This window comes from Carassius carassius, chromosome 24 (genome assembly GCF_963082965.1).
Source record: "Carassius carassius chromosome 24, fCarCar2.1, whole genome shotgun sequence".
Lineage (NCBI taxonomy): Eukaryota > Metazoa > Chordata > Actinopteri > Cypriniformes > Cyprinidae > Carassius > Carassius carassius.
The window spans coordinates 13,621,964-13,647,941 of NC_081778.1; the positions used below are offsets into that span (position 1 = coordinate 13,621,964).

The 25,978-nt window shown below is 39.2% G+C and overlaps 1 protein-coding gene across 1 annotated transcript; it reads right to left on the minus strand.

Annotated features, from left to right (window-relative positions):
* Positions 1-2,624: 2,624 nt before the first annotated feature.
* On the minus strand, positions 2,625-24,350 carry LOC132102860 (histone-lysine N-methyltransferase SETD2-like). The gene is made up of 22 exons (XM_059507553.1): positions 24,004-24,350; positions 20,935-21,057; positions 19,935-19,956; positions 15,891-19,825; positions 15,602-15,733; positions 15,297-15,425; positions 15,090-15,213; positions 14,902-14,979; positions 14,384-14,481; positions 14,131-14,275; positions 13,409-13,543; positions 13,128-13,256; positions 11,736-12,914; positions 9,984-10,032; positions 9,649-9,901; positions 8,730-9,477; positions 7,348-7,473; positions 6,984-7,120; positions 6,706-6,817; positions 4,910-4,984; positions 4,705-4,806; positions 2,625-4,087 (listed from the first exon to the last, which is right to left on the minus strand). The coding sequence occupies exons 2-22, from the start codon at positions 20,961-20,963 to the stop codon at positions 3,926-3,928; spliced, it is 7,899 nt and encodes a 2,632-aa protein (XP_059363536.1). The 5' UTR covers positions 20,964-21,057; positions 24,004-24,350; the 3' UTR covers positions 2,625-3,925.
* Positions 24,351-25,978: the final 1,628 nt, after the last annotated feature.

Sequence of the window (25,978 nt, forward strand, 5' to 3'; positions counted from 1 at the left end):
TTATACACACATCTCTTTCCCCTTCCTGTACATTTAAGCAACATGCTCTAAAAATAGTGTGCATTTCACTTTGAAAGTGAAGGGTGAAGCTGTTGTGTGTGGGTTTTTTTCTAGGCCAATTGCTCAACTTGGCAAAAGGGAGCGCTGTGAAAAATGTAAATCTGTTTGAGAGCCAAAATAGTGTTAATGCCAACTCAACACCCAACAAAAAACAGCAGTTTATTGGCAGTCAGAATTTTCTAATGTAATGCGTTTTTTGGTGGGGGTTTTTTTTTGCGCTTATTAAATCGTTCCAAAAAACAAACACTGAAAAAATTGTAACCTCTATAAATTGGTTTCACATCAAAAATGTCATATTGTTGAATTCAACCTAAATACATTCGTTTATACCAGGGGTATACATGTATTTGTATAATATGTATATTTATATAACTGTCTGTTATATCTGTAAAATATAACTTGCAGCTGTTATCTTAAAAGTGCTATTTCTACCTGTTTTACCTGTTGGTATAAACCAGTCCTGGAGGGCCGGTGTCCTGCGGAGTTTAGCTCCAACCAATTAAACACACCTGCAGCAGCTAATTAAGGTCTTATACTAGAAACTTCCAGGCAGCTGTGTTGAGGCAAGTGGGAGCTAAACTCTGCAGGACATCAGCACCTCCAGGACTGTGTTTGAGACCCCTGGTTTATACCAACAAAACCAAATATTCAAGGGTTAAATCAGGTAGAAATAGCTATTTTAAGATAACAGCTACAAGTTATATTTTACAGATATAAGTTATATACATATGCATGTTCATATTTAATAGATAGTTTATTTTAAGAGTTGATTTTTTTTCAACCTTATTGCTTTTTTAAAAGACAAAACTAATACTTGTTTAATTGAGAACCTAGCATTCAGGCCACTTTACGCAACAGACGCATACTATGAATATAACAATAAAACAAACATGCAAATATGTATTGTCCCAGTTTTAAATGAATAGATAATAACAGGTAAGATTCTAATAATATTTTGACCACTGAACTAAGAAAGGTTCCTGGTTTCCATTTCAAAAATCTGGTCACCTTATGTGACGCTTCGAATTCAAAGCATACCAGCGAATAGTGCATTTCGGGCTGCAATCAGCGGTAAAACTCGAGCCATACTTCTGAAAGACACTTCTTATGTATATTGGTAAAACAGACAGCTGGCCCTGCTGTAACTGTACAGAAGTTTTGCAGCTCAGGTGTGTGGATTTCCTAGCCCTCTCTCTGTTCACATCTTGCTGAAATGTGTTAATGATTTGTGTGACTGCTCTGTTAAGTGAGAGCAGAGGGTTTGCAGGGACTTGGGCGGCTCTGCATGCCGTCACGTACTCCAGACGGAGCTGCTTAACTGCGGTCTGGAGCAGCCCAGAGGAATGCCCTGGCCCTCGGAGCTCTGCAGAGGGGAGGGGAAAACCAGCTCTGCTCAGATGGTTTCGGCACCATGAAGGGAGAGTCTGAGTCCTGGAAGAGTATATGATGAAAGCAGTGCACCAATTTGATTCTTTGATTTAATAGAGCCAGATCTGTTCTGTGGTTGCAGTCACCCTATGGGTTTAAAAGGGTTTAGAGTCAACATGTATTTAATTTAATATATATTCTTAGATATATTGTACATAATCCATCAGAGCACATTATTTCAAAGAAACAAATATATGTATTTCTTTCATGAAATGCAAATAAGTTGACCTGCCTCTGAAATGAGGTTCCTTTTTTGCTGACCAAATATGATTAAAAAAAGAATCTGGGAGACCTGCTTCCTTAAATATAAAGGGATCTATATTTTCATGAATTAATACCATTTACTGTACATTACATTTTTTATTGGAAAGTTAAATGGATTTTTATATTGTCTTTCCCCCGAAGCCCTTTTCTAAAATATAAAGGCAACTACATGTATACATTTTCATGTATTAGAATTTATAAGGCATGTTAAAATGGGTGATTTAAAATAATTGTTTCCAAAGATAATTTGACTTTTTTTTTTTACATAATATAGCCAAAACAAGAGATTATTGTATTACTTAATGATAAATTGTAAGAATAGTTAATAAATTAATAACTGTAATAATCTTATTTTGATCTTTTTAAATTTTTAATCAAAATGCCATAGCTGGATCTTCCGATAAATCGACAGACTTCTCTCTGGTGATTTCTCTCGGTGCTTGTTTTCATTTTTGAGTGCAATGCCCAGAATCTCAAAATCCAATCAACAACCAGTGGATAGAACCAAGATGCTGTACTACGTTTTATTTTTATTTTTTAATCGAAATGCACTTTACAATATGGAAGATCTGTTGCTACTGCAGTTTTATTGCAGTTTTTTTCTTCACTTATTTTTTACTTCCACAGACCCACGTTTTAAAAACCCTACATTTAGGCTACTGTTGCAGTTAATGCAGCCTCTCTTAACCTCTGACCTTCATCTTCGGCATCAGAGGATGATAAAGCCTCTTTGGAAGCAGTATGTGCCTTTTTTTCAGCACCAACATATTTAATCTTAGTCATCCAGGATTAATCACAGTAGTTTAACTGCTGAATGCTTACGTATAGACACTATGCCACACGCATGCATAAGGTGACAAGACAACCAAGACTTATTTTTAGAAAACAGTTTATTTTATCTTAAAATGTTTTTACACTCAGTATGACAATGTGTTTGCACAGTACTTACAGTGGAGTGGGGCAAGACTCCTATTTGTACATAAAAAAAGATCCAAAGACTTTTTACAGAGGAAGCAAAAAACAACACCCCCACCTTTAAAACCCAACCTAACATACGGAGCCGTGATGTAGGAACATCAGAGTCGTGCCGATGGGACGGAGGACTTGGGTCTAGTCATATCCTTCTAATTCCGTTTTTCCCGTCTGGTGTAATTCGACATATTTACACAAGACAACGTGGACCCCCACAGTCAAGTCTCTGCTAATGGTCTCAAAAACTAACTCTCAATATATTCACATATAAAGCAATATAATACATTTTTGAAAACAGATTTAATGCAGGTTAATAAGGTAGGGTGAGCTAATGATTAATGGCCAGAGCTTATGGGATAGTAAACCTGATCAATCCTTACGTGATGGCCACAACAATAATCTACAAACCGCCTGGAGGGCTTCACATTTGCCTTTGCGACATGAATAAAAAAATGTTAATGTAAAAACAGTGTGCAAGACCTTGATAAAATATCATTGCTACATAACCTTCCACCCAGTCGAGAGGAGATACAAAACCAGAGCAAATGGGGTTAGTTCACAGACCTGCACACTTGTATTTTGTAGTCTAAAATCCATAAAAACAATGCTGAGCTGGGCGACCCATGGCCAGTGAGTCCAACATGACTAGTTCTGTGGGTAGTTTATCTGAGATATAATCCTTAGCGTCCATCTTTCTCCTTCCTTCTTTCTCAACTACTATCGGCGAGGGATTGGACCTTTAGTAGAGCAGGCAAGCTAACAAAAAGCCCTTGGTAAAAACTACAGTAATGGAGTGGGGTGGCAACGGAAAAGGATTTAATGGTCCACTTAATTCTTTTTTCTCCCCATTTAGAACAGAGTTTAAGATGATCCTCTTCACCCAAGTGATGAGACTAGTCTTAGCGATAACTTTGAGAAGACTAAAAAGATATTGGAAAGAGTCTGAGTAGCACCCTTGGTTTGCGTCCTCCGCACTTCATACCGCAGCAGTTTATCCCATCATAAAACTGTCCCCTGTGCGGGACTGCTCAAGCAACGCCCCCTCCCAGAGCAGCATTTAGGTAATGGTTAGAAGGTCAGTAGAACAAAACAACAGGACTCGAGCTTGAGCTGCCCTGTTGTGATGCACCAAAACTGTTCAGGCCAGAGGTTTTCAGTTGGAAAGAGCTGCCAGGAGGCTCCTGGGTTTGCTTCAGGCCAGTTAGTCCAGCTCTGTGTCCTCCTTGGGGCGGTACAGAGTGCCAAACTTCTGCATGTACTTCTTGATGTACTCCTTGGTCTTGTGTTTGACGTTCTCATTGCATTCAAGATCTTCAGGGTTCTTGCAAGACTTCAGTTCCTTGTTCATCACCCCATGAGTCAGCTGTGAGCCGACACACACACACACACACACACACACACACACACACACCAAGGTTTAAAGACGCAGCAACAATGACATCATAACAAAAGACTTCAGTGACGATGCATTACAAAACCAACGGTTCCTCCCGTTTAAAGGGACACATATAATGCAAAGTGGATTGAACCAAGACCCCATCTTACATTCTTTTTTTTCTTTTCGATAATCCATTCCACTTGGATGCACACCACAATACAGAAGAAAAGATCGGTCTCTACTACCATTATATAGTTTTAATAAACATGAAAGAAGAAAAAACAAAACTGTGTGCCCCAAAGATGTCTATCTACATGCATATGGATGTACGTGCTTTATCTAGTTCCTGTGGCTCAGTCGCAGAGCATTGGGTTAGCAGTGCAAAAGGTTGTGGGTTCAATTCCCAGAGAACACATATACTGTTAAAAATATGTATTGCCTGAATGCACTGGTAGTCTCTTTGGATAAACGCGTCTGCTAAATGCCTAAATGTAAATGTAAGGTAAATCTATATATCTGAGCATTCAACAAGATTGTATAAAACAATAATATAAGATCTAATAATATATATCCTTGTCCAGTTTTAAAGGCATACACGATACCTTTCTAGCGAGATGTTTGAAGTCTTCTGTGTTAATGATACGGCCCAGCTTGCAGTCTGGCTTGCGGTATGGATTAAGGCATTGCACAATGAACTGTGACATCTGAAAAGATAAGCAGGAGAAACTGAAAAGTTAGACGAGTCGGACACACATGAGCTACCGCTTTAATTATTTGGTAAAAAACCCAAGAGAATCTAAAGCTCACCTCCTTGCGGAAGACTTCTTTGCTTTTTTTGGCCAGCTCACTGGAAGTGTCTGCCTCGGCGGTCTTTGTAGAGAACTGTGCAAAGGGGGTCAAACAAAAAAAAAAAAACAACGCATGAAAATACATACTGTGAATATTGACAGTTTATTTGACCTATTACTCATGTAAGATTATATAATCTAGAGACTGTTTAAATATTCTTTTCCAAAATATACTAGGGAGTCTAAATTCTACAATGAACAACATTAAACACAGCAACCCCCAGAGTCCCCTTAGGCAGCCGATATGACACGAACAAGACATTATGTTGAATCAATGCCAAGACTGTCGATACTCTTTGTCCCAAGGTCCCAGTAAGAAACCCAAAGGCCAAACCAGTGAACATTAGAGATAATGCTAACATACTGACAACAGACAATAAAACCCTTTGGTAACAAAATCTGTTAAGAGTTTAATAGTCAAGATATTTTGAAGTCTAAAATGGAAGGGCGATTGTTGAGAAGACAAAAGAGATTCTGCACAGTTCGACTTCCAAACGAGAAAGCGCACAGTAAATGAATGCCGTTTCAACAGCTGGGTTTGATTAGCATCAAAGAGAGCCAGAGAAAACACCAGCAAAACCCTGAGAGAGAGAATGAGGCAGAGAGAGAAAGAAAGAAACGCATGGGGGCGTGACGGGGGAGTGAGGATCAAGATGGTTATGACATGTCTTTAAAACACGGTTTTCTGTAACTTGCTTTTGACTTCATGTTTTGATTCGGATTGGCCGGTCAGAACTCTTGTATATTTGCATCAGATGATGCTTCTTAAAAACCAATGCCTTTTAAACACTGAGGCAGAATTAAGTGGTTTAAGTGTTTTCTGCCGAACTTCAAATAGCTTTTCTCTATGTGGATGAGCCCCAGCTGCGCACCCTTCCATCGTAGATTCTTGGAACAACATCTTCAGTTATCCAGAGAGGCTGGGACAGTCTCAGGCCCTACATGTGTGTACCAAAGTGAACTCTAGAATAGAGACTGTTAAAAGTACCAGTGCTTTGATACTTCGCCAGTACTAAATAAATCAAAAACAAACAAAAAACTTTCACACTATTTAGTACTTAATACTGTCTAAAAGGCAGCCGCTTCAAACTCTGACACGTGTATGTGTTTTTAAAACAAACTTAAGGCTTTAAGACCTTCACAAATAAAATGAATACTGTATGTCTAAACGGAACAAACCCATCTAAACTAAAAAATAAATCTATTACATATGAATTAGAGGTTGGGTTAAACTGATTTACTATAAAAACAATAAAGAGATCACTGTGCCGATATTAGCAAAATCTATATACTGAACCTCGCATGTAACATTCTTAGTCTTTCCATGTTGTAACTTTGCTAATATTTATATGAATAAAAGAAATATTGAGCATTCATTCTACACATTCGTATCATTTTACATTGTGAACTTGTGAAAAAAAAAGTCTCAAAAACATTCAGAAATGCTTTTGTGTGACCTTTTCTCCACCTTTTTCTGTTACTGTACCTTTAAGATTTTTATATTCCAATGACTTCTGTTAATAACTTCGTTGCATGTAAAATGAGTAACAAATATCCCACAAAGTTACTGGTCTAATGCGTCTAAAGGTGGTTCCATCAACTCCGAGGCAATTTCTGAATTATCCGTTTTTGCTTTGATTTTCATAAATGGCCAGGGTTAAAGTTGTATATTAAGAAGCACAATTACAGTCCTTCAAAGTTAATGTTGATAAAAGTCCTATGATATTCCCCTAAGCATACGGAATCGTTAAATACCTTTGAAGGATTTTCATCGTATGTGGGCGTCCCGAGATCCATCTCAGCCTCGTGTTCTACACTGGCTTCCTCCGTAGTCCCATCCCAGCTGGGAGGATCCCACTGTGTTTGCCTGAAAGAGAAAGCGCATTTCATCATGTACTTCTAGTGAAGCCATTACAATAGGACAAAAGCAGACATGCCCTGGCGGGAATATCTTCATCATTAGATCAGTCCAGGCTGATGTCATCAAGCTTAAATTATTAGAAGGAGGTTTGTTTAATAAGGACCATTCATACCTGGTGATGATGTGATAGTAATAGATTCTGCCCTCCGGGTCTCGAGCCACTTTCCATCCGGGAGGCAGGATAATGGTTTTAGGTTTGGGAGGGGAAGGGGGCGGCAGATCAATGATGCTGTTGGGTACGATCATTTCCTGCGGTGAATCACAGTTCAGGAGAGGTTAGTCGGCATGTTTAGGGTTACTGGAACTATGTTGTCTATAAAATACTAATTACAAGCAGTCTAGCAGGAACTAGAAAAAAAAAAAAGATGTGAGTGAGTGAGTGAGTGAGTGAGTGAGTGAGTGAGTGAGAAAGAAAGAGAGAGAGAGAGAGAGTGTGTAACAGCACCCTCAGCTGGTGAAAGGCCTGGGTTACATACCTGTTGAACTGTCTGAGATGTGACGATGGTGGTGACTGTGCCTCCCTGCTGCACAACAACACCCTGCTGATGACCCGTGTACACCTGCTGCCCATGTAGGTAACTGCCAGCTGGATCAGTGTATGTCTGCACACAAATACAAGCATAATGCTAAGCAGGCATCATTATACTACTTCAGCGCTAAGTGTTCACTCTTTAAAAAAAAAAAAAAAACACCATACTGAGTACATGAACAGGTTATGCACTGAGCAGACATTGGGTGAAGAAACTGCTTGAGAGTCAGTGACACTAATGTGTGACAGCTATTGCATTCATATCTCAGAACTAGTCCCATATAAGGTCAGAATGTTTAAAAATACTTCAATTGATTTTTCACAATAAGATCAATAACACGGATTAAAAAAAACAGATGGACTTTTGCAGAAATAGTTTTTCCTACCCAGAACATTTTTTTTTTTTTGGAAACGCACTGTGATTAAAAAGAGAAATAAAATGCATCGCTTTAAATTTTTACGAAGGCATCACAATATGTATAAAAATGGAGAGTCACTGTACGATTAGCTAAATATTTTTTATTAAATTTGTAAAGGTCTCATTTGCTATCATTTTATAAAACTGCACTGCATCATATTTTGTATTTAAGTATACTAGGGCTGTCAAAATGGCTAAGAATCTAAACAAATATTTACTTAAATATTATCAATTTTAAATTTAAATCAATTTAAAATGCACAGTTTAAATAAATTCAGTTAGGGTGAAGAAATGCTTTTGTGCATTGAGCAAAAATATTATTAATGCATGTTTATTCAAAGCATAAGATGGAATAATATAATGTTATAATGCACAAAATAATGTTTATAAACCAATTATAATTAAGATGCTTAAACAAATATAATTAAAACAGTTTCATGTATGTATTATGTAAACTTTTGTGCGTAACAGAAATGCAACATTTATACATTTACCTCTAGAAAATGTGCGAAATATGTGTTCTGTGTGAAACGCTTGATTTCAGTTTTGACGTAAATAAGATCTCCGCATTGATGTTCTCTTTTCCCGCAATAAGTGGCTAGTGGTAGTGGCTTCAACTGGATAGGCTAACAAAAAAATATCAAAATGCAATTATACTTACATCGTCATTGCATCCCGTGCGCCACGGATAAGACTGCCTCCTTAAAGCACACGTAGAATTCGAATGCAACATTCTTGCATTCGAATGTGGATTTTTAATTAAAGGAATATTCCAAATTTCATTTTTTTTTTTTTGACAGCCCTAACGTATACCACAGTCTACATATCTGCACTCAAAACCTTTTATCAGTTGACTACTTTGTGAGAATATAGTGAGAATGAGGACTGAAAGGAAAGTATTGGTGTATGACCTGTATGACAGGAGTGCTGGTTTGTGGGTAGCCTGCAGGAATGCTATAGATGGTCTGGCAGGGCTGGCCCTGATAGTAGATGGAAGTCTGAGGCTGTGCCGTGGTGGAGTATTGCTGGGTCGGTTGTGTCTGTACCGTGACCGCTTGCTGGGTGTTGGGGTCCCAGAGCGTTGTGTAGCCCTGCTGACCCTGGACCTGTGGGCTGGCTGTTTGCGCAGGCACCGACAGGACAGCCACGCTCGGGTCCTGTGCTGGCACATCAGGCTGGACAAACTGCGGAGTCTGTGTGCCAGAGGAAAGCTCCAGAGAGGCAGGGATATGTGCCAAGCTGGAGGCAGGTCCGGCCTGGGTGGTGATGGAAGAGGGTGAAGCTAGACTGAGATCTGAAATGATGGGCTGAGTAGGTGTTTGTTCGAATGTACCAGGAGCTGGGGTAACACAAAGAGGCTCTACAGCAGGTGTGGGCAGGAGCACTTTCCCTGCATTGGGATTGGTGGGATCCACGTAGGCCTGGATAGGGTATCCAGGCGGGTAGGTCATGAAGTTTGGACAGGAGGTGTAAGCCAGTGGGTTAAACACAAGAGTCTGTAATTGCTGCTGCTGCTGCTGCTGTTGTTGTTGTTGTTGTTGTTTCTGGGCCTCCCGTTGAGCCACTTCCTGCTCGAAGAGCTTTCGTCGTTCCTCAGTAGACAGCTTGTTACGAGACTCTTTGGTGTTGAGTTTCTTTTTGCTGCTGGCCTGCTCATATCTACAGAAAATACATTAACCACACTTTGAACATGCAAATCTATCGTGTATTTTGATCAGAAATTATCATTGGTTCATGTTGTTCCAAGGACCAGGGACGAGTTTGGAACATGAGGATGATTAAATAATTACATTATTGTATGTATTAATTTTATTGTATCTTAAATCTTACCGGTCTTCATTTCTGCGGCCCCTCTCATAAGCTGAAGGCGGCAGAGGGGAGGTGGAGCCTCGTCGCCGTTTTCTATCTGCACTACGAAGGGTCGATCTCTCTCCATCCCTCTCGCGCTCGCGGTCACGGTCCCAGTCTCGTTCACGCTCCCAGTCTCTGTCCCGATCACGCTCCTTCTCTCTTTCTCGCTCTCTCTCTCGACTGCTTGAAGGTGTGCGAGGGGTCATCAGGGCTTCTCGATCACGACTGCGATCTAAAACAAAGGATGGATCATAGTTTATTACAAAAAAAATAAGAAATGTTTTCAATTGAACTGGGTAGAAGTATCAACCTACCACTTGACTCTTTTTCGACCTGGCTCTTCTTTGGTATCCTGTAAACCTCCTGAGAGGACAAAAAAAACAGCTTGTTTATTTGTTATTCAACATGATCTTTTCTTTAAGTGCACATTTATTTTTTCTGACGCCGCATATATAGCAACACAACTACCGTGTTCAAGGCTCAGAACAGAAGTAAGGACATTGTTAAAATAGTCCATGTGACATCATTAATAAAGCAGTTATTTTTGTTTTCTTTGCACGCAAAAAGTATTCTCGTTGCTTCATAAAAAAAGGTTGAACCAAGTGCTGGGCAATATACCGGTCCAAATGGTAAACTGGTTTGAATTACGCAACCGGTATGAATTTTACAAAATACTGGTATTGCAAGTGCCGAAGCAACATAGACAGCATTGTGAATTAAGAGTTAACTTTTATCTTAACCTGCAAAGATCGGCTTCATATTATTGTTGTTTCACATTCACAACACGTTAAAACATCCCACTATTACTTGATCTGGACAAACGGTGTATCATTTGAAAGATTAAAGACTCCAGCTTTGATATCTGATCACTGTTTATGATAAAACTCGGATTATGGTTGCAGTGAAGTGGTTTCTTACTTTATGTCTGGAGTGCAAAATAATAAATCGTAATGTGTGATATTTTGAATTAAATAGCAACACCTATTCATATTCAGTCATGTCTGATGTGGTTTATATGTGTGAACAGCGTCCATTAGGGCATATAGTCCATAAGTATGCATACTTGGAGAAATATTGATGTATTTACATGTTTACTACATACAGAACAGATTTCTATTAATTTTCCACTGAATAATGTGATCTGATAAACATTAGCTGCTTCCTATGCTGTCTGCCTGATTTCTCTTCTGCAAAGGCTGTTCTGACTCAGAGGAAGTTGATTCGCTGCTCATCTGTCACTCATATTACGCGTTCATAACCAACCTTGTAGGATGATGAACTTCTACTAGGTGGGTAAATGTATACTGAGAACAAAGCAATTTGGATGGGTAAGCCATGTAATGCCAGAATAATGGCTGAATTAAAAACTATGCTAATAATGCTAAAAGTAAAATAAAATACTGTAGCAGACAAAGCAGCTCACTGTTCTCAATGTTCAAAATATTGGATGAAAATCCTAAATATTAAACTGGGAGTGGGGGTTTATATGTATGTATCGGTGAGGGGGAACTGAATGTCTTCAGAAATGTTTAGATGGTATTTTCTTTTTGTCTTGGCTCGCTGCTGCTCCATAAGCGCCACCTGCTGTCAGAAATAAGTTTGCGTCTCCTTTAGCCCGTCTGGTGTTTTCGTTACGTGCTAGTGTTTTTTGTAGTATAGTTTCAGAAGGCTAAAATCAGACTAATCTGTTTTTGCTTTAAATTGTGAATCTAATTTTAATCAAAAACTGCTTATGCAGCAATTTAGTTTGGATAGTGATTCATTCGGATTCATGTAAAGGCACAGTAAAAAAAAAAAGATTTTTGCACCAGTTGAACAACTGATGTCCCATGTACTATTTTAATGATGTAAAAAAATAAGCTCTTGGATTTCATCAAAAATATCTTAATATGCGTTCTGAAGATGACAAAGGTCTTACAGGTTTTGAACGGTGAGTTATTAATGACAGAATTTTCATTCTTGGGTGAACTCTCTCTTTAAATAGCATTACTAAAAGTAATGTGAGAACTATGGTCTCTAAAAAATAACACTGGTGTATCCCTACTTTTAACAAATTATAGCCTTGCCTTTAAGTCTTTCCAACTGTCCAGCAGTCGGGCGGCCATATCACTGATATCAGAAGCCCGAACTTGTGGCTCCTGACTGCGCTCGCTTTCGACATCAGAAACCCCTTCCTCCTCATCTTGAGAGGGCGTCCCTACTGCAGCGCCCTCTACTGGAACAGCCACAATAGCCATCGCTGATGCATCAGCAGAACCAGCGGCTACAGCAGCCTCTGATGATGCATTTTCAGTAAATACAGCAGATTCAGTTGGAGTGGATTCCACAGAGGCAGATGGAGATTCGGTGGGTGTGCTCTCTATGGCAACAGCTGTGGATTCAGAGGATACACTCTCCATTATGATTTCTGACGGTTGCGTGGGTGTGATTTCTTCAGTACTGCAACTTGCATTCTCCTCGGAGCTGCATTGTTCAGAAGATGTGTTTTCCACCTGGGTCTCAGTTATGGGAGCTTCCACTTCAGCAACTACATCATTACTAATGTCTGCTGCAGATGTGGTGTCTGTGACTGATGAAGCATCTGTGACTGAAGGGGCATCTTCAGCTGTTGCTGACTCTGGCTGGGACTCTGATGGCTCCTCACTCTTGGTCTCTTCCACAATCTTCTCATCCTCCAGTTGTTCTTCAGGCTTAACTAGGGGTTTTTCTTCAGGTTCTTGTGTTTCAAGTGTCTCTCCTTCACTTCCAGTGACCTCTGGTGTTGAATGTGTGACTTCTTCAGTTTCAGGGGGCTCCTGTTTTAATTCTGGCTCAAGCTCAGCTAAACTCTCAGAAGGCGCTTCACAGTTTTCTACTTTTTCCTCCCTTTCAATTGTGGTTTCCAACTGTGAAGGCTCATCTTCTATCTCTTCCTCTTCCTCATCTTCCTCTTCTTTCCCATCCGAAGCTTTACTAGCATCGGACAGGGCACTGTCCAGACTGTTCTCACTGATGATCTTCAACCTACGGTAGACTGCACGCTTGGGAGTGTCCCCATCTAGCTCAGTAGCCAGCTTGGCTGGGGGACCATCAGGGGTGTTGAGGGGGGTTTGGGCACGTGAGGTGCTCTCACTGGAGTAGCCATCCTGTTCTGCTGGTTGGCTGAGGGGCCGGCTTTTAGCCCATCGCTGGATAAACTGCAGCACTCGGCTCTCCTCAAGCATGTTTTTTGTTGAGATGGGAAGCACTGCCAGAGCCTTCATTATCTAAGAATTTCGCAAAAAAAAAAAAATTTGCTTTAAAAGACAGCATACTAAATTTTAGCTACATACAGCCTTATCATAATTATGTTACATTTACTAAAATATCAAACCACTATGAATTTCTGGATTTTGCTTGAGGAAAATGGCTGATTTGTTTGTTGATCTGCTCTTTAATTCCCCCCTTACTCTGTGTGTGTGTTGGTTTTAAACTCTTACCTCCAGCTGTAGTTTAATGTTGTTTACAGAATTGCTCTTAGCCTCAGAAAGTTCAACCATAAATATCCACAGCAGCGAGAGGCCGTGGTGATCCAAAAACTGCTTCAGGCATAAGGGATTCTGGGTATTCTGCACAAACATGCAAAAAACTCATTATGACCAGTTTTCAGTCATTTTAAATGCTTAACACCAAACCACAAACATGCAGTAGTATGTCCTCTAGCACTGCAATGCCGTGCAATAAATCAAACTCATTTCAATGTGACGGTGTTGCAATATACCTGGATGAGTTTAAGGCAGGTGAGTCGCTGCTCCATCGTCTCCACTCGCACCATGAGTCTGCAGAGCGAGATCACATCTTTCTCTCCAGACAAGCCTTCTCCATTCTCCTGCAGAGCCTCCAGCTCCTCGTCCAACTGCAGGACAATATCAACCAGTTTCGATACCAGCAGCAACACAGGAGAAATCTCTTTGATCTCGATCAAACTGTGACCATGGCAAAAACTCACTTCTAATGTATCATGTATCACGGGGATGTTTCTACATTTTGTTTGCTTTCTTAGTGCAGGTCTGTGCCAGAGATGAAGAGTGCTAGTTCAAACAAGCCATAAAAACCTCAAAATGCAATTAGCTTGAATGCATGCCGAATATATTAGCCATGTTTTTTGTAAACTGGAACAAGCCCTGAAAGTGCAATTAACATGCAAGCGAGAACAAAGCTTACCCAATTCAGCCACAAGATCATTGCTTTGGTACTGCTACTTTAAGATAACACTTTGCTACAATGGTTTGAAAATCTGGCAGGCCATGTATTATTTGTGTCTGGCATTAGCACATAATTGTTTGAGCGCAAACGTAGACAAAATTAAATCGGTGAAACATGATATCAGAGTCATGGACTTGACATGTAAAACATTCCCAGTCACTGATTGGATTTATTTTGCCTTTTACTTGTTATTTCCAGTAGCTGTATGAAACACAATAATTGGGCCCTCTTGCTCACCGTGGTAAGCGCACTGTCAGTGTCTTTCTTCCGTGAGCGGTCCCTCTGTTTCTTCCCACCTGCTGCTCGGACACTAACCCGAGTCTCTCCACCAATTAAACCTCGACAGCTAGGAGCTCCACAGAAACACTTCTGGGCCTCTTTACTGGTGGACAAACGAAGAAAGATATGATATTACGATCAACATGTATGCGGAGTTGTATTTGAAGAAAAAACAAGACTATGCATGAAAGGAAACGACTGGATCTTTTACCCGTATCTTTGGAACTGATAATCAAAAGTGAGTTCTGTTCCAGCTGTCACAGCTCTGGTGGTGAAGAAGCCAACTCGGAGCTGACCATTTACAGTCCACTGCAAAGGGTGCGAGGGATTAGAAATGCAAACTAAGATTTTACATAGAAATCGAAGACTCTTAGTTCCAGAAGCACCTATTCCTACATAATGCAATCAGATGCATTAAGTTATAGAACAAAATGTGGCTAAATAACCTTTTACTGCAATTGACCTCCGTAATGGACTATTTGGTTGTTAGACAGAGGAGTCAGCAATTTTGACTCACTATCCTTGATAACATCACACCAACAATCACATTTACATCTATTCTCATCCTGAAGTGGAGGTGGTGCTGCACAGCGGCCATTCTGAACAACATACTGGAAGAACTATGCAAGTATACTGTACAACAATAGAGCTCAAGCTCTTATGATAATGAAGAAGAGTAGGATTTGTGTCTGGGTACAGGGAGTACAAAAATATATCAAGTGCACTTACTTTCTGAGTTTCACAGTTGGGTTCACAGCTGTGATTCATGAAACGGGAACAGTTTCCTTTCAAAGTAGCATCGATTATCTGCAGACATAATAGAGACATAGGATCTTGAGGCTTTTTTAAACCTAGCTTAATTCATAAAAGTCAGCAACACTCGTTAGGTCATTTCTGCACTAATTCCACAGACTCACCTCATTATTTTTCAAAGCCATGAAATAATAGTGAATGTTCTTGTTTCGTGCATACTCCTTCACCCGTGCCTTAAATTCCCGATGATCCAAAACTTCTCCACAGTATTCTAAAACAAAGTCATTCCTGCAAAAAAAACTGGTTACTTAACATAATAGACATAATGAATGTGTAATAAGCACTTGCTAACTGAAGCAAATAGTACTTACGGCTGTAGGTCTTTGGCTGCTCGTAAGCCCCAGCCTTTGCTCTCAGTCAAAATTACCTCAAAGTCTGCATGCTGCTTCATTTGAAATCGCCTATTGGAGCAGTATGCTCCATTCAAACACCGCGAAGAGCTGGAAGAACAAGAAAAAGAAAAAAAAAATTTGCCCTCAATGTTTTTATTGCGAAATTCTGTAATTTGCCAGAAATATAAACTCAGCAGGTAACATAAACATGATAACTATAGTCTGTAACTACAGATTCTCTCTGTTATAAAGCAAATACTATGATGTAATAGCAGGACATTTACCACTCGATCATCAGCAAGCGATTGAGGCAATCCTCACCACATGCCATCATTCCTTGGGCGCGCTCTTCCCTTGAGAGGATAGCACACTCACACTGCATTCGCTTGATGTCTCGATGAGACTTATTCTTCTTGCTGTAAAGACGGAGAACAGATTTTATGGGCTTTATGAAAGATCAAATTAAATTGACAAATGAACATTTAGAAATAGGTTAATTAAAAAAAGCAGAGCATGGCACTGTCAGTGCAAAGAACGTGAATTCAATCGCCAGGCATAAAAACGTATTCTTACCGTTCTGTCAGATACACATTTTCTTCAATGAGGTCGAAGTAAGGTGGCATTTTTTTCTGCTTTGCCTTTTCCCTCCACACAGCTGGATCCAGGAACTCTTTTCGACTCAGCAGTGGGCGCTCCACCTTACTATCTTTCAAAACCCTTGAGCTCTCATCCAAACACTCCTTTTTACTGGTCAGACCGGCCTCTGCCTCATTATCCGATTCCGATTCAAACTCAGGACGTCTCTTCTTAGGTGGACCCCTTCCTCGATGAGGCTTTTGGTTGTCTTCTCTATGTGCTTCCGAGTTGATCTGGCTTTCTGTGGTGAAGCTGCAATTGCTACTTATCTCATGGGCTTGAACAAATGTGGATGATCCTGGAAGATGAGCAGAGAGGATGTATCCTTGTTTGATCCCTACTACCCTGTCATCATCATGATCACTGGTCAAAGAGTCTGGGTGGATTTGGTTAACTGAATCATGATACTGAAAAGGCACATGTGCATTGACTGGTCTGTTGGTTTTAGAGATGTCAGGCTGAGCCAATGGACCTGGTGTGTGACCACCATCAAACAGACCAATTCCTGGTTGAGGCAGGTGTTCAGTGCCATGACTGCTGTCCGGTTGCTGAAATGTGGTGCTGGGCTGTTCTGACTGGTTGAAGTCCCAGGCTAAGGCATAACCCTTCCCATTGTTTAAGTCATTGGAGTCCCCATAGTGCTGCTTTCCTCCTTTCCTTCCATTCCAGCTATCTGGTCTATCATGGTATTGATGGTGATTCGATTCAGTTCGCATACAAGTCTTTTCAAAACTCTGAAGTGATGCTTGGTTTATCTGAACGCTATATGGTCTTTCTTGGGCCCTCCAGTTCTTGTCCACACGAGCACTGGTAGCCTCCGAGTGACTGGTGCTGTCAACCATGTTGCTTTGCGATTGGTAGGAGACACATTTAATATCTGGACTTAACATTTTAGCTTGTGCACTGGCCTTAAAAAGTGCTGATGATTCCTCAAGCTTTGACTGATTGTTATAGCCATAACCAAGTTCCCTATTAATGCTTTCATGTGTTTCAGTCGGTTGCTGTCCAGAAAACACTGAGGACCCGGGAGAAAGTTCCGTCAAGTCATTTTTCTCAAGAGCAATGGTTGAATTTTTTGGCACAACCACCACAGAGTGCAGCCGCTTTAAAGAAACATGCGCATCATCTGAATCAGAGTCCGATTCTTCGCTCTCACTGTCCTCACTGTGGCATTTACCATCATTGTTTAAGGAATCAGGGTCTTGAGTTTCTGGCTTTAGTTTGTCTAACTTGATTTTCTCTTTACTGCCAGAACTGCAATTAAGGGGAGGATCACTAACAACAGGGGCACTTGCTGTTTGAAGAACTTCAACAGTCTGATTTAGAAGTTCACAATGAGTATGTTGGGTTGCAAGCTCAGATGTACGAGGACTAACTTTTTGAAGAGATTCAGCTGAGGTTGTCTCTCGTATTTGTCCATTTTTAGATGGTACTTCAGAGTCCCGTTTCTGTGTGCAAGATTCATTAGGGGTAGCATCATTGTCGAACTCTATTCTTTTTACCGAAATGACCATTTTCATATCTGGATTCACTATTTTCATAGGGTTTTGATTTTCTGAAGTGGCTTGACCAACAATATCCCATCTGGATTTTTTAGCACTACCATCCTTTTTCCAAATCCCACTAATGGGTTGTTCAGGATTCACATAATGCTGCTCAGAATCTTTCTCACAGAGTTGAGCACTGGCTTTACTACTGATTGGTGAAAGCCCATCTAATTTAGTGTTTAGTTTAAAGCATTCTCCAGGTGGTAATTCTTTCACAGAAAGAGGGTCTGCCAGTGATCCAACTGAATCCTGATCTGGAGTGTGGCCTACACAAAATGAGTCCATCAGTCCCTCTGCCAGAGCTGTACTTTGGATTGGAATCTCATTTTTAATTCCAGGTTTATCAGTGGAACCTTTTACTTCAAGAGTTCTATTTGTTGTGGAAGTGGAATCCTTCAGTCTATCAGTTTTCTTGTGACTCTCAGGAACATCTGTGCACTTTTCCTCTTGGTTTCGCGGTTGATGCTCAGTTTGTTGATTTGTTTTGAACAAATTATCTTTGTGCGTTGCTTCATGCATCTGTTCAGAAATGCATTTAGATTTAGGCGGAGTAGAGCTGTCATCAATTTTGCTGTATTCCTTCTGAGGGGTAACTGGGCTGGGGGTTAACTGTGACTGGTTTGTGTTATTACTTAACCTTTCTTTTGATTGTCTCTCTGTTCCAGTAACATTATTTAAAGTCTTGTGATCTGCTGAATCAGTGTTTTTGGAAGATGAAGTCCCAGACACAGGTGACCTGTCTGAACCTTGTAACTGACGTTTTTTTCTGTGCTCCTCATCAGAGTCAGAGCTGTTTTTATGGACCATTTTCTCAGATGCTCGGCATGAGGTAGCTGGGTTAGAATTTGAGGTTTTAGCATTAACCTCAGATTTTGAGTGGGAACTGGATTTCCTGTGAACTGCTTCTGCATCGGGAGAGCTCTTTCTATTGGATTCAGAGTCATTAGCTTTTAAATGAGATCGCTCTGATTTTGAATGCTGTGTTCTTTTGTCCGATTCAGATGATCGAAAACAATCTGTGGGTTTTGAGTCCCTGTGGGATCTGGTGTGAGTGGATGATTTTGAGTCTTTTTGTGAGCTAGAATAAGTGGAGGATCGACTTGAGTCACTACCTCGAGTCCTTGTCCGCCGGTGGTCATCCTCCGAGTCAGAACTGTCACGAGACCTGCCATCGGCTCGTGAACGTGAGCTTCTCCTTTCACGATGAGGAGAACTTCTATGAGACCTCCGCTCAGAATCATGGTAATGTGACCTATCTGACCTTGACTGTCTCTCACTCCTTGATCTTTCAGACCTGGAATATGAACTAGTTCGACAACCTCGAGATCTAGACCGTGACCGACTTTTGGTCCTTCTTCTGTCTCTGTCAGAATGAGAAGATCTTGATGAGATCTTGTGCCTGGAGTCACGTTCGGATTTTGCACGACTCAACCCCTTTTCATCTTCTTTCCTATCAGGCCTGGATTTTTCTAACACCTTCGTTTTGGAATTAGAGGATCTTCTTGCTTCGTTACTCTGGCATTCAGATTTAATCTTATTTCTGAGGTCACTAGACTTCTGGCTAGATGATGTTCGGATTGAATCCCCATCAGACTCCGAACCTGGAAGCGTGCTATCTGATCGGGGCTGGGATTTTCTGTTTTCCTCACGCTCAGAAATAATGGAAGAATCCATATCTCCCTTCCCAATATGGGAAGAAACAGGACCTTTAAGGCATGAGTCTAATTTCTCCTGAGGAATTTCCTCTTTGTTAACTTTTTCAGAGGATCTATCAGTGACAGAGTTCGTGTGACACTGCTGCAAAGAGGTTTCAGTTTCAACCTTGGCTGAAGAACTAATTTTCTCTGACTCAGATAGGACTATTGGCTCCGAAAACTCTGCTGAGGCAGTGCTGACAATGGAGTTATCCTCAACAACAGTAACGCTGAGAATCTGTTTCTTAAAATGCAATTTTCCAAGAACATGTTTTGATTTGGGAGGGAAGGATACTGGGGCGGGTGCTGTCTGGGTCTCCCCAACTGCTGTAGTATTTGTATCCACATTTTTGAATTCATCACTCTGTCCTGCTAGATCTGGAGTAGATACTGGTCCAGCTTGCAGTGCAGAAGAATGTTCACTTGCAGATTTCTCCGGGCTCGCTGGGGCTAGAAATACATTTTGACGTGTTTTCTTTATCTGTGTGAAGCTGAAGGAGACCTTTTGTCGACCCTGTTCCTCAAGGTTTACCTTCGCCTTGGTTCCTTTAGGCAGAAGATGGTTTGTCAAAATGATCCTAGGTGCAAGGCCTTTGAATATAACTTGCTTCGGGAGGTTTTCAACCTTGATCTAGTGATAGAAAAAATATTATAATAAAATTAGTATTTTATGTGTATGTACACATGTTTCGTGTTATGTGCATTTAACTGAAACAAAAATATATGAATTATACACTTACCGAACAATCTTTCACATCTTTCCTGTTGTCACAGAAGAATAGCATGAAAGGAAAAAGCAGAACATTGGTCTAGTCAATTTAAAATCTCATTACAAGGCAAATTAAAAACCTGCTGTGAAAAAAACACCACTCTTTCATCCAACAGCTAAGGACTAATAGTTAAAAATAGTCTATGAAACACAATATAGCTCTAGTACAAATGGACTTACTATTTTTGAAGTTACTTCATATAATAAACAATTGACACACTTTCAAAAATAAATAAGCAGACTGTTTGCTAGTTCCAATAAAACCATAAAATAGCATAAAATAAACTAAAATATCAAGCATGTGAAATCACATTTCATGCAATGGCTCAAATACTGAACACGCAAGAGCTGCGAGAGAAAAAAACAAAAAACAAAAAAAACATTTGACCACATTCAAGCAAGTCGAGCACATTAATATGAGACGTTAAAAACCCTGTCTATTCTGATCACAGATTCTTTGTTGAAAACTTAGCCCACAATATTCAGGCCTGACTACAATTTTTCACAACTAATAAACTGCATTGTGATAAAATGATGTGACATCTCACAGTTTTGTTTTAAAAGATCTTTTTTAAGCTGCAGAGTGCAAGGTGAAATAAAAATGGCTTTTAAGTCTACATATAATATATGCAAGCACTCGGTTTATCTAAAATCCCCCAAAAGCCCAAAACCAAATTTAGCCCGGAACTGGAGAAGCAGGATTAATATTGCAGGGAAGCATGGCTTAACATTCTTGCATACTGTCAGTTGACATAAGGAGCTAAAGATATATTGACCCATGACAAATTGGACACTGAATTTTGCAATTCAAGTTATGTTCCACTGAAGCTCAATTTAAGAACACTACTGCAAACAACACTCCTCTGTTCCAAAAACAGCCAAAAGTGAAAGCTGTTTAACATTCTGCTGGGAGTTTGAGCAAATGCTATATTGCACCCTATTCCACTCAACAGCCATACTTGAGAGAGTACCTGAGCTCTTGATTCAACAGATCACTCATTTTGAGACAGAGCTGATGTTGAGCAGCTTGAAGGCAGCTGCAACACTGGGGCAAACCAAGTCAGAGTAGTATGCTCTCTGATACGAAGTCACACCTATGGAGAAGAGACAGAATAACTGCATTCCATGATACAAATATATTTGTCTACTTTATTTGTATGGTTGTCTATAGATGAAGACTTCAGGGGGGTATTCCAGAAAGCAGGGTTAACTTACCGTGAACTAAAACCTGAACTCTCGGTTGATTAACCCCAAACCTTGCTTACTCGAGGTATGTGGTTCCAAAAACTCGTCCGGGAGTAAGTTAATTCAACTCAGAGTATGTTCCTGGTTAAGACTCAAGACATTCTCAACAGAGCGACGAATCGACGAGTCACTATAGAAACGGACGCTAAGAAAAAGCGCGCCATGCTGTTTCTTTCTTCTTCTTTTGTTAATTAGTTGTTTACATGCTTAGAGCATATCACCACCTAATTGATGGCTGTGCAATCATTTTTATTTTTTTACATTTAATCTTTAATACTTGAGAATGTGAATTATATTGTTTGTTTTATGCTAATTATACATTAAGTCATATCAGATATGTATTTTGATTTAGAATTTAGACATTATAGAAAAATGCCACTCCATGCAGTGAGATATAACATATAATAAATAAAATATATAAATATATATAAGTTAAACATTACCTTGTCATAGTGTTTTATAATTTATACATACCTCTTAATACATAATTTACAGATAACTCTTATATATGCCATCAAAAGAAATAATCATATTAGAATAATAAATTACCTTATTTATTACTTATATTAGCGCTTCCTCATTAACATACATATATATATATATATATATATATATATATATATATAATAGGCTATATTACATATTCTAATATTATATAATGTTGTGCGGTATCTGTCACGCCCACTGAAGGCTCGCTGAAGTGAACTAATCCTGGAACATGTTCAGAGAGTGAGTTGCTATGACAACTAACATAACCTGAAAGTTACCTCCGTTTTTGGAACCGAAAGTTGAGGTTATCCATTTACTTACTCTTAAACATACCCGGGTATGTCACATAACCTGCTTTATGGAATACCCCCCAGGTCTTTCACTGCTAAAAGGGGAACACACCCCACAGACACACTACTGGAAGTGCTACATTAATTCTTATAAGACGGTCACAGTGTTTTTGCTGTTTAGGCCAGTGGCTCTCAACCAGTGGGTCACAAGTCTGTTTTGATCTGGTCGAGAACAATGTTAAAGTTGCAGTGAAACAGAGGTGGTTACAAATCTTTTCTTCCCCCTATATTGTGAAACTGAATGTAAGAGATTATTGAAAAATAATAAAATGAAGGTGGGAACTTGGTTGGATTTTGCACTGAAACAATGGAGGCAGATGAATGCAATTCTAAATGATTGGAGAAGTCCTGCATACGCTACCAAAGAAAAGTCAGTTATTTTCACCAGAACATCCAGTTATGACATTTTGATTAAAATTGCAAAGTAAAAAAAATGAATGAAAAAATGAATGGATGGATGAATTGTTTACAATAAGATCTATAATATACATTTAGAAAATAAATAAGTGAATCTTCATGCTGACTTTCAGATGAAACCAACTGTGAGTGATGGAGGCTATAAAAGAAGTAAGCTCATCAACATTTTAAAAGTAAACTTTACAGTATTCTGCTGTAAACTCAGCCATCATTTGAATATTATTGAATATTATTAATATGACTTCTAGTAATACAATATTTGGCCTGGTATTTGTCCCATGTTTCAGGCTGGTAAATTGTCTCATTTATGCATACAAAATTATATTCAGCTCACTTGTCATATTCATCATTTAGCATTTTACTTGGCTCATGCAGTTACATTTAATATTAATTCATTTCATTGTTTGGCTTTTCAAAACACTTTTTTTTAGGACTTAAAATATTTCACTGATAATAATAAGGCTTACATTTGCTGTGCTTTTCAAAATTTTGCTGAAATAGTCATCTGTAACATTTGGCTTGCAGCAGCACACAGAAGTAAAGTGGAGGGAAGAGCACTCATCTTTGGTCTCAAATATGAAAGGTAATGTTTGTGCCCTGGACACAACATCAGTAAGCACGCTTGATGATCTGACATAAAGGAGTAACACTTGATTGTCTAGTCTGTTATGTCGGTAAAATAGTAAAAGCTTGATAGTTGATCTTGTAATAAGACGACGTTTAAGATCAGTTTGTTTGAAAAGTGGATGAAAAAAATACTGCAGATGATCTACCTCGCGCATGTGGGTGACATTTGTTTGCACAACAACATAGTATTTTGTCTACAGTTGTCTCGGTTCTGTTATTGCCGTGGATGACAATAACAACACAACGTCAACAACTCAGGTTCTCTAACAGCACGGCCTTCGGTTCGTAACCATTATCTCCAGCACTGACTGCTTGGTTCATAATTGCAACGCGCAGATCCTCTGACCATGAACACCGGGGCAGCTGAAAAATTTACCTCGTGGATTTGAGGCCTACAAGGAGGCCTCGCTGCATCTGATTTCACTTGTGTTTCCAGAACATATAACAAGATGAACACTGACATTACAGTATTGCCTAATAATATTTTAAACACCCTGTGATTTTCTAACAACTAAGAATATCAATTTGTATTTAAACGAACCGTATTTCCATTTACTGATCTGTCCCTGTTTGTAGTAACTTACGTTAGTTCCCTTTGGCTAACTGCAAAGTCAGCTGTCGCTCTGGCCACCTTTTGAGACGTTTATGATAAGTTTATTTATTTATATCCTTACCTATTTGTTGAGCTTAACTGGTTATCTCTCTAAAAATATTATTTCATGGTTCGAGTTGTGGTTTATGCTCTGAAACCATGAAAACGGGCCACTGTTAACGGTGGGTTAGCAAGTTAGCAGCAAAAGGACTAACTAGGTAGCTCAATGGCTAACTGGTTAAAGTCTGTAGTGCATGTAGGTTCGCATTATGTACGTTTTGTGTGCCAAAACAAACGCATAGCAGCAATAAAGTACTCACTTCTTATACTTCTCCAGTTCGGTTAAGCACTCCATCTTGTAGGACAATGATGGCAACCTCTTTCACTTGGTTTTTCCCAAACATCCAGCAGAACAGACGTCAAATCCACACGGGGCAACAAACTGCTCTCGGAAACACAATTCGTCTGGTGCTAGATAGCATACAGCTAGATCCAAACGTGTGCATTAATGCTCGGTCCACGGTGACTCAGTAAATACTCATTAAATTACTCCTCTGTACTGTTTTATCAGTACGGAGCAGGCTGTGAAAGACACCATCCTGTTTGTTTCATGGTGTAGCAGGGCTGCCTCAGATGATCTGGCGGAGTCGATGAGCGATGCACCGGTTGCTGCGGCTGCGGCTCCTCCTCTCTTCTCTCCTCTCCTCTCCTCTCTCTACGAGCCACAGCTCATGCCTTGAAGGAGGAGGCTGGCATGCAAAAGCTGATGTCCAGAGGGACTGATGACGATCCCACTGTTTTGGGGTTATTGTTAAACTAAGAAATCTTCCATTACAACGGAGCGCGGAATACAACTATTTAACGTATACAATGAAACAAATACAATTATTTAATGTATTGGTCAGACAAAACGTGGAAGGCAGATGGGCCTTCATTGGTCTGTGGGAACTATTATGAAAGCTTTAAACTGGAAATGTGAAATACGGAGGAATTCGTAAAATAGACAGTTTGTGTAAGCCGTTTTAACATTTATTTCTAAAAGACTAACTGGTATCTGTTTTATTGTTGCTAGTCCTAAAAGTAAGTAATCCAATAGTGATCTGTTCATTTCACTAGAAACTATTCATGAAATATCTATTACTCTCCCAATAGTGACAAATGACGTTTCAGTTTTGATAGTAAAACATAGTTGTTGTTTTTTATCCATTTAATTAGCTTATCTATTGAGCACTTATCTCATTGTAAAAGTTTAGTTAATAAAGTTTAGTTAATAATTCAAATAGTTTTGAATATCTGTTCCGTACTGAGTAGTGGCAAAGGAGTATTAGTTTCTAATGAATAAAGTGAAAAGTTGAACAGGTACCATTCGCTATTGTATTACTTAATACTAGTAATTTAAAAATAATGCTTAATTTAACTTACTACATACTGAATTTTAATACTAAAACGAATAAAATGAAAATACATAAAATAAAAATACTAGTTAATTATAAGAAATGCTTGTGGAAACACCTTGTGGTTTATATGGAGATAAAATCTGAATCATGACCTGTTTTAAGCTTTGAAAGACTTTTCTTTGAATAATAATAATTATAATTATTTTTTTATTATTATTATAATTAACAGACATTTCTCAATCTGTTCTATTCAGCAGTATCTTAATAAGATATTTCATTTATGTACTGATATGTGTGTAGTTTTATGAAAAGCTCTTTCAGTGAATTTGATATAGGCAATTAATACTGTATGGTTTTTCATTGCTCATATATGAAATATTTAAAAAAGACATTCCACCTCAATAAATTGACAAATGCTTTGCAAAGTGATGCCATAGATAGCACTGAGATAATGTTTAACTAAATGTCTAATTACATGATAGGAGTTGTGTTTGTTTAGTTACTAATCATATACTTGAAGGCAGGTATTCTTACACAGAATTATTAACATTGGTCATTGGCTTTTCTTACAAAAACATGTCTTAAACATTTTAATGGTCTGCACTTTGTCTTTTCTGTGGTCTGTTCATTTGACAACATGCACTGTAAAAAATTATTTAGCAGTTTAGTTGTTTCAATGAATTTTTTTATGTTGACACAACTTGCAGGTACTGAATTTGTTCATTCAACTAAAAATTTTAAGTTTTCAGTGTCTCAACTAGTTTGAAAGTTGACTCAACTAGATTATTTGTCCTCTAAATTAAAAAAAATGTGTTGACTCAATTCAATAGCAATATCACGTTCTCAACATCACTTATCGCGAGATCTCCTCATTCTCGGGAAGGCTGTTGCAGATGCA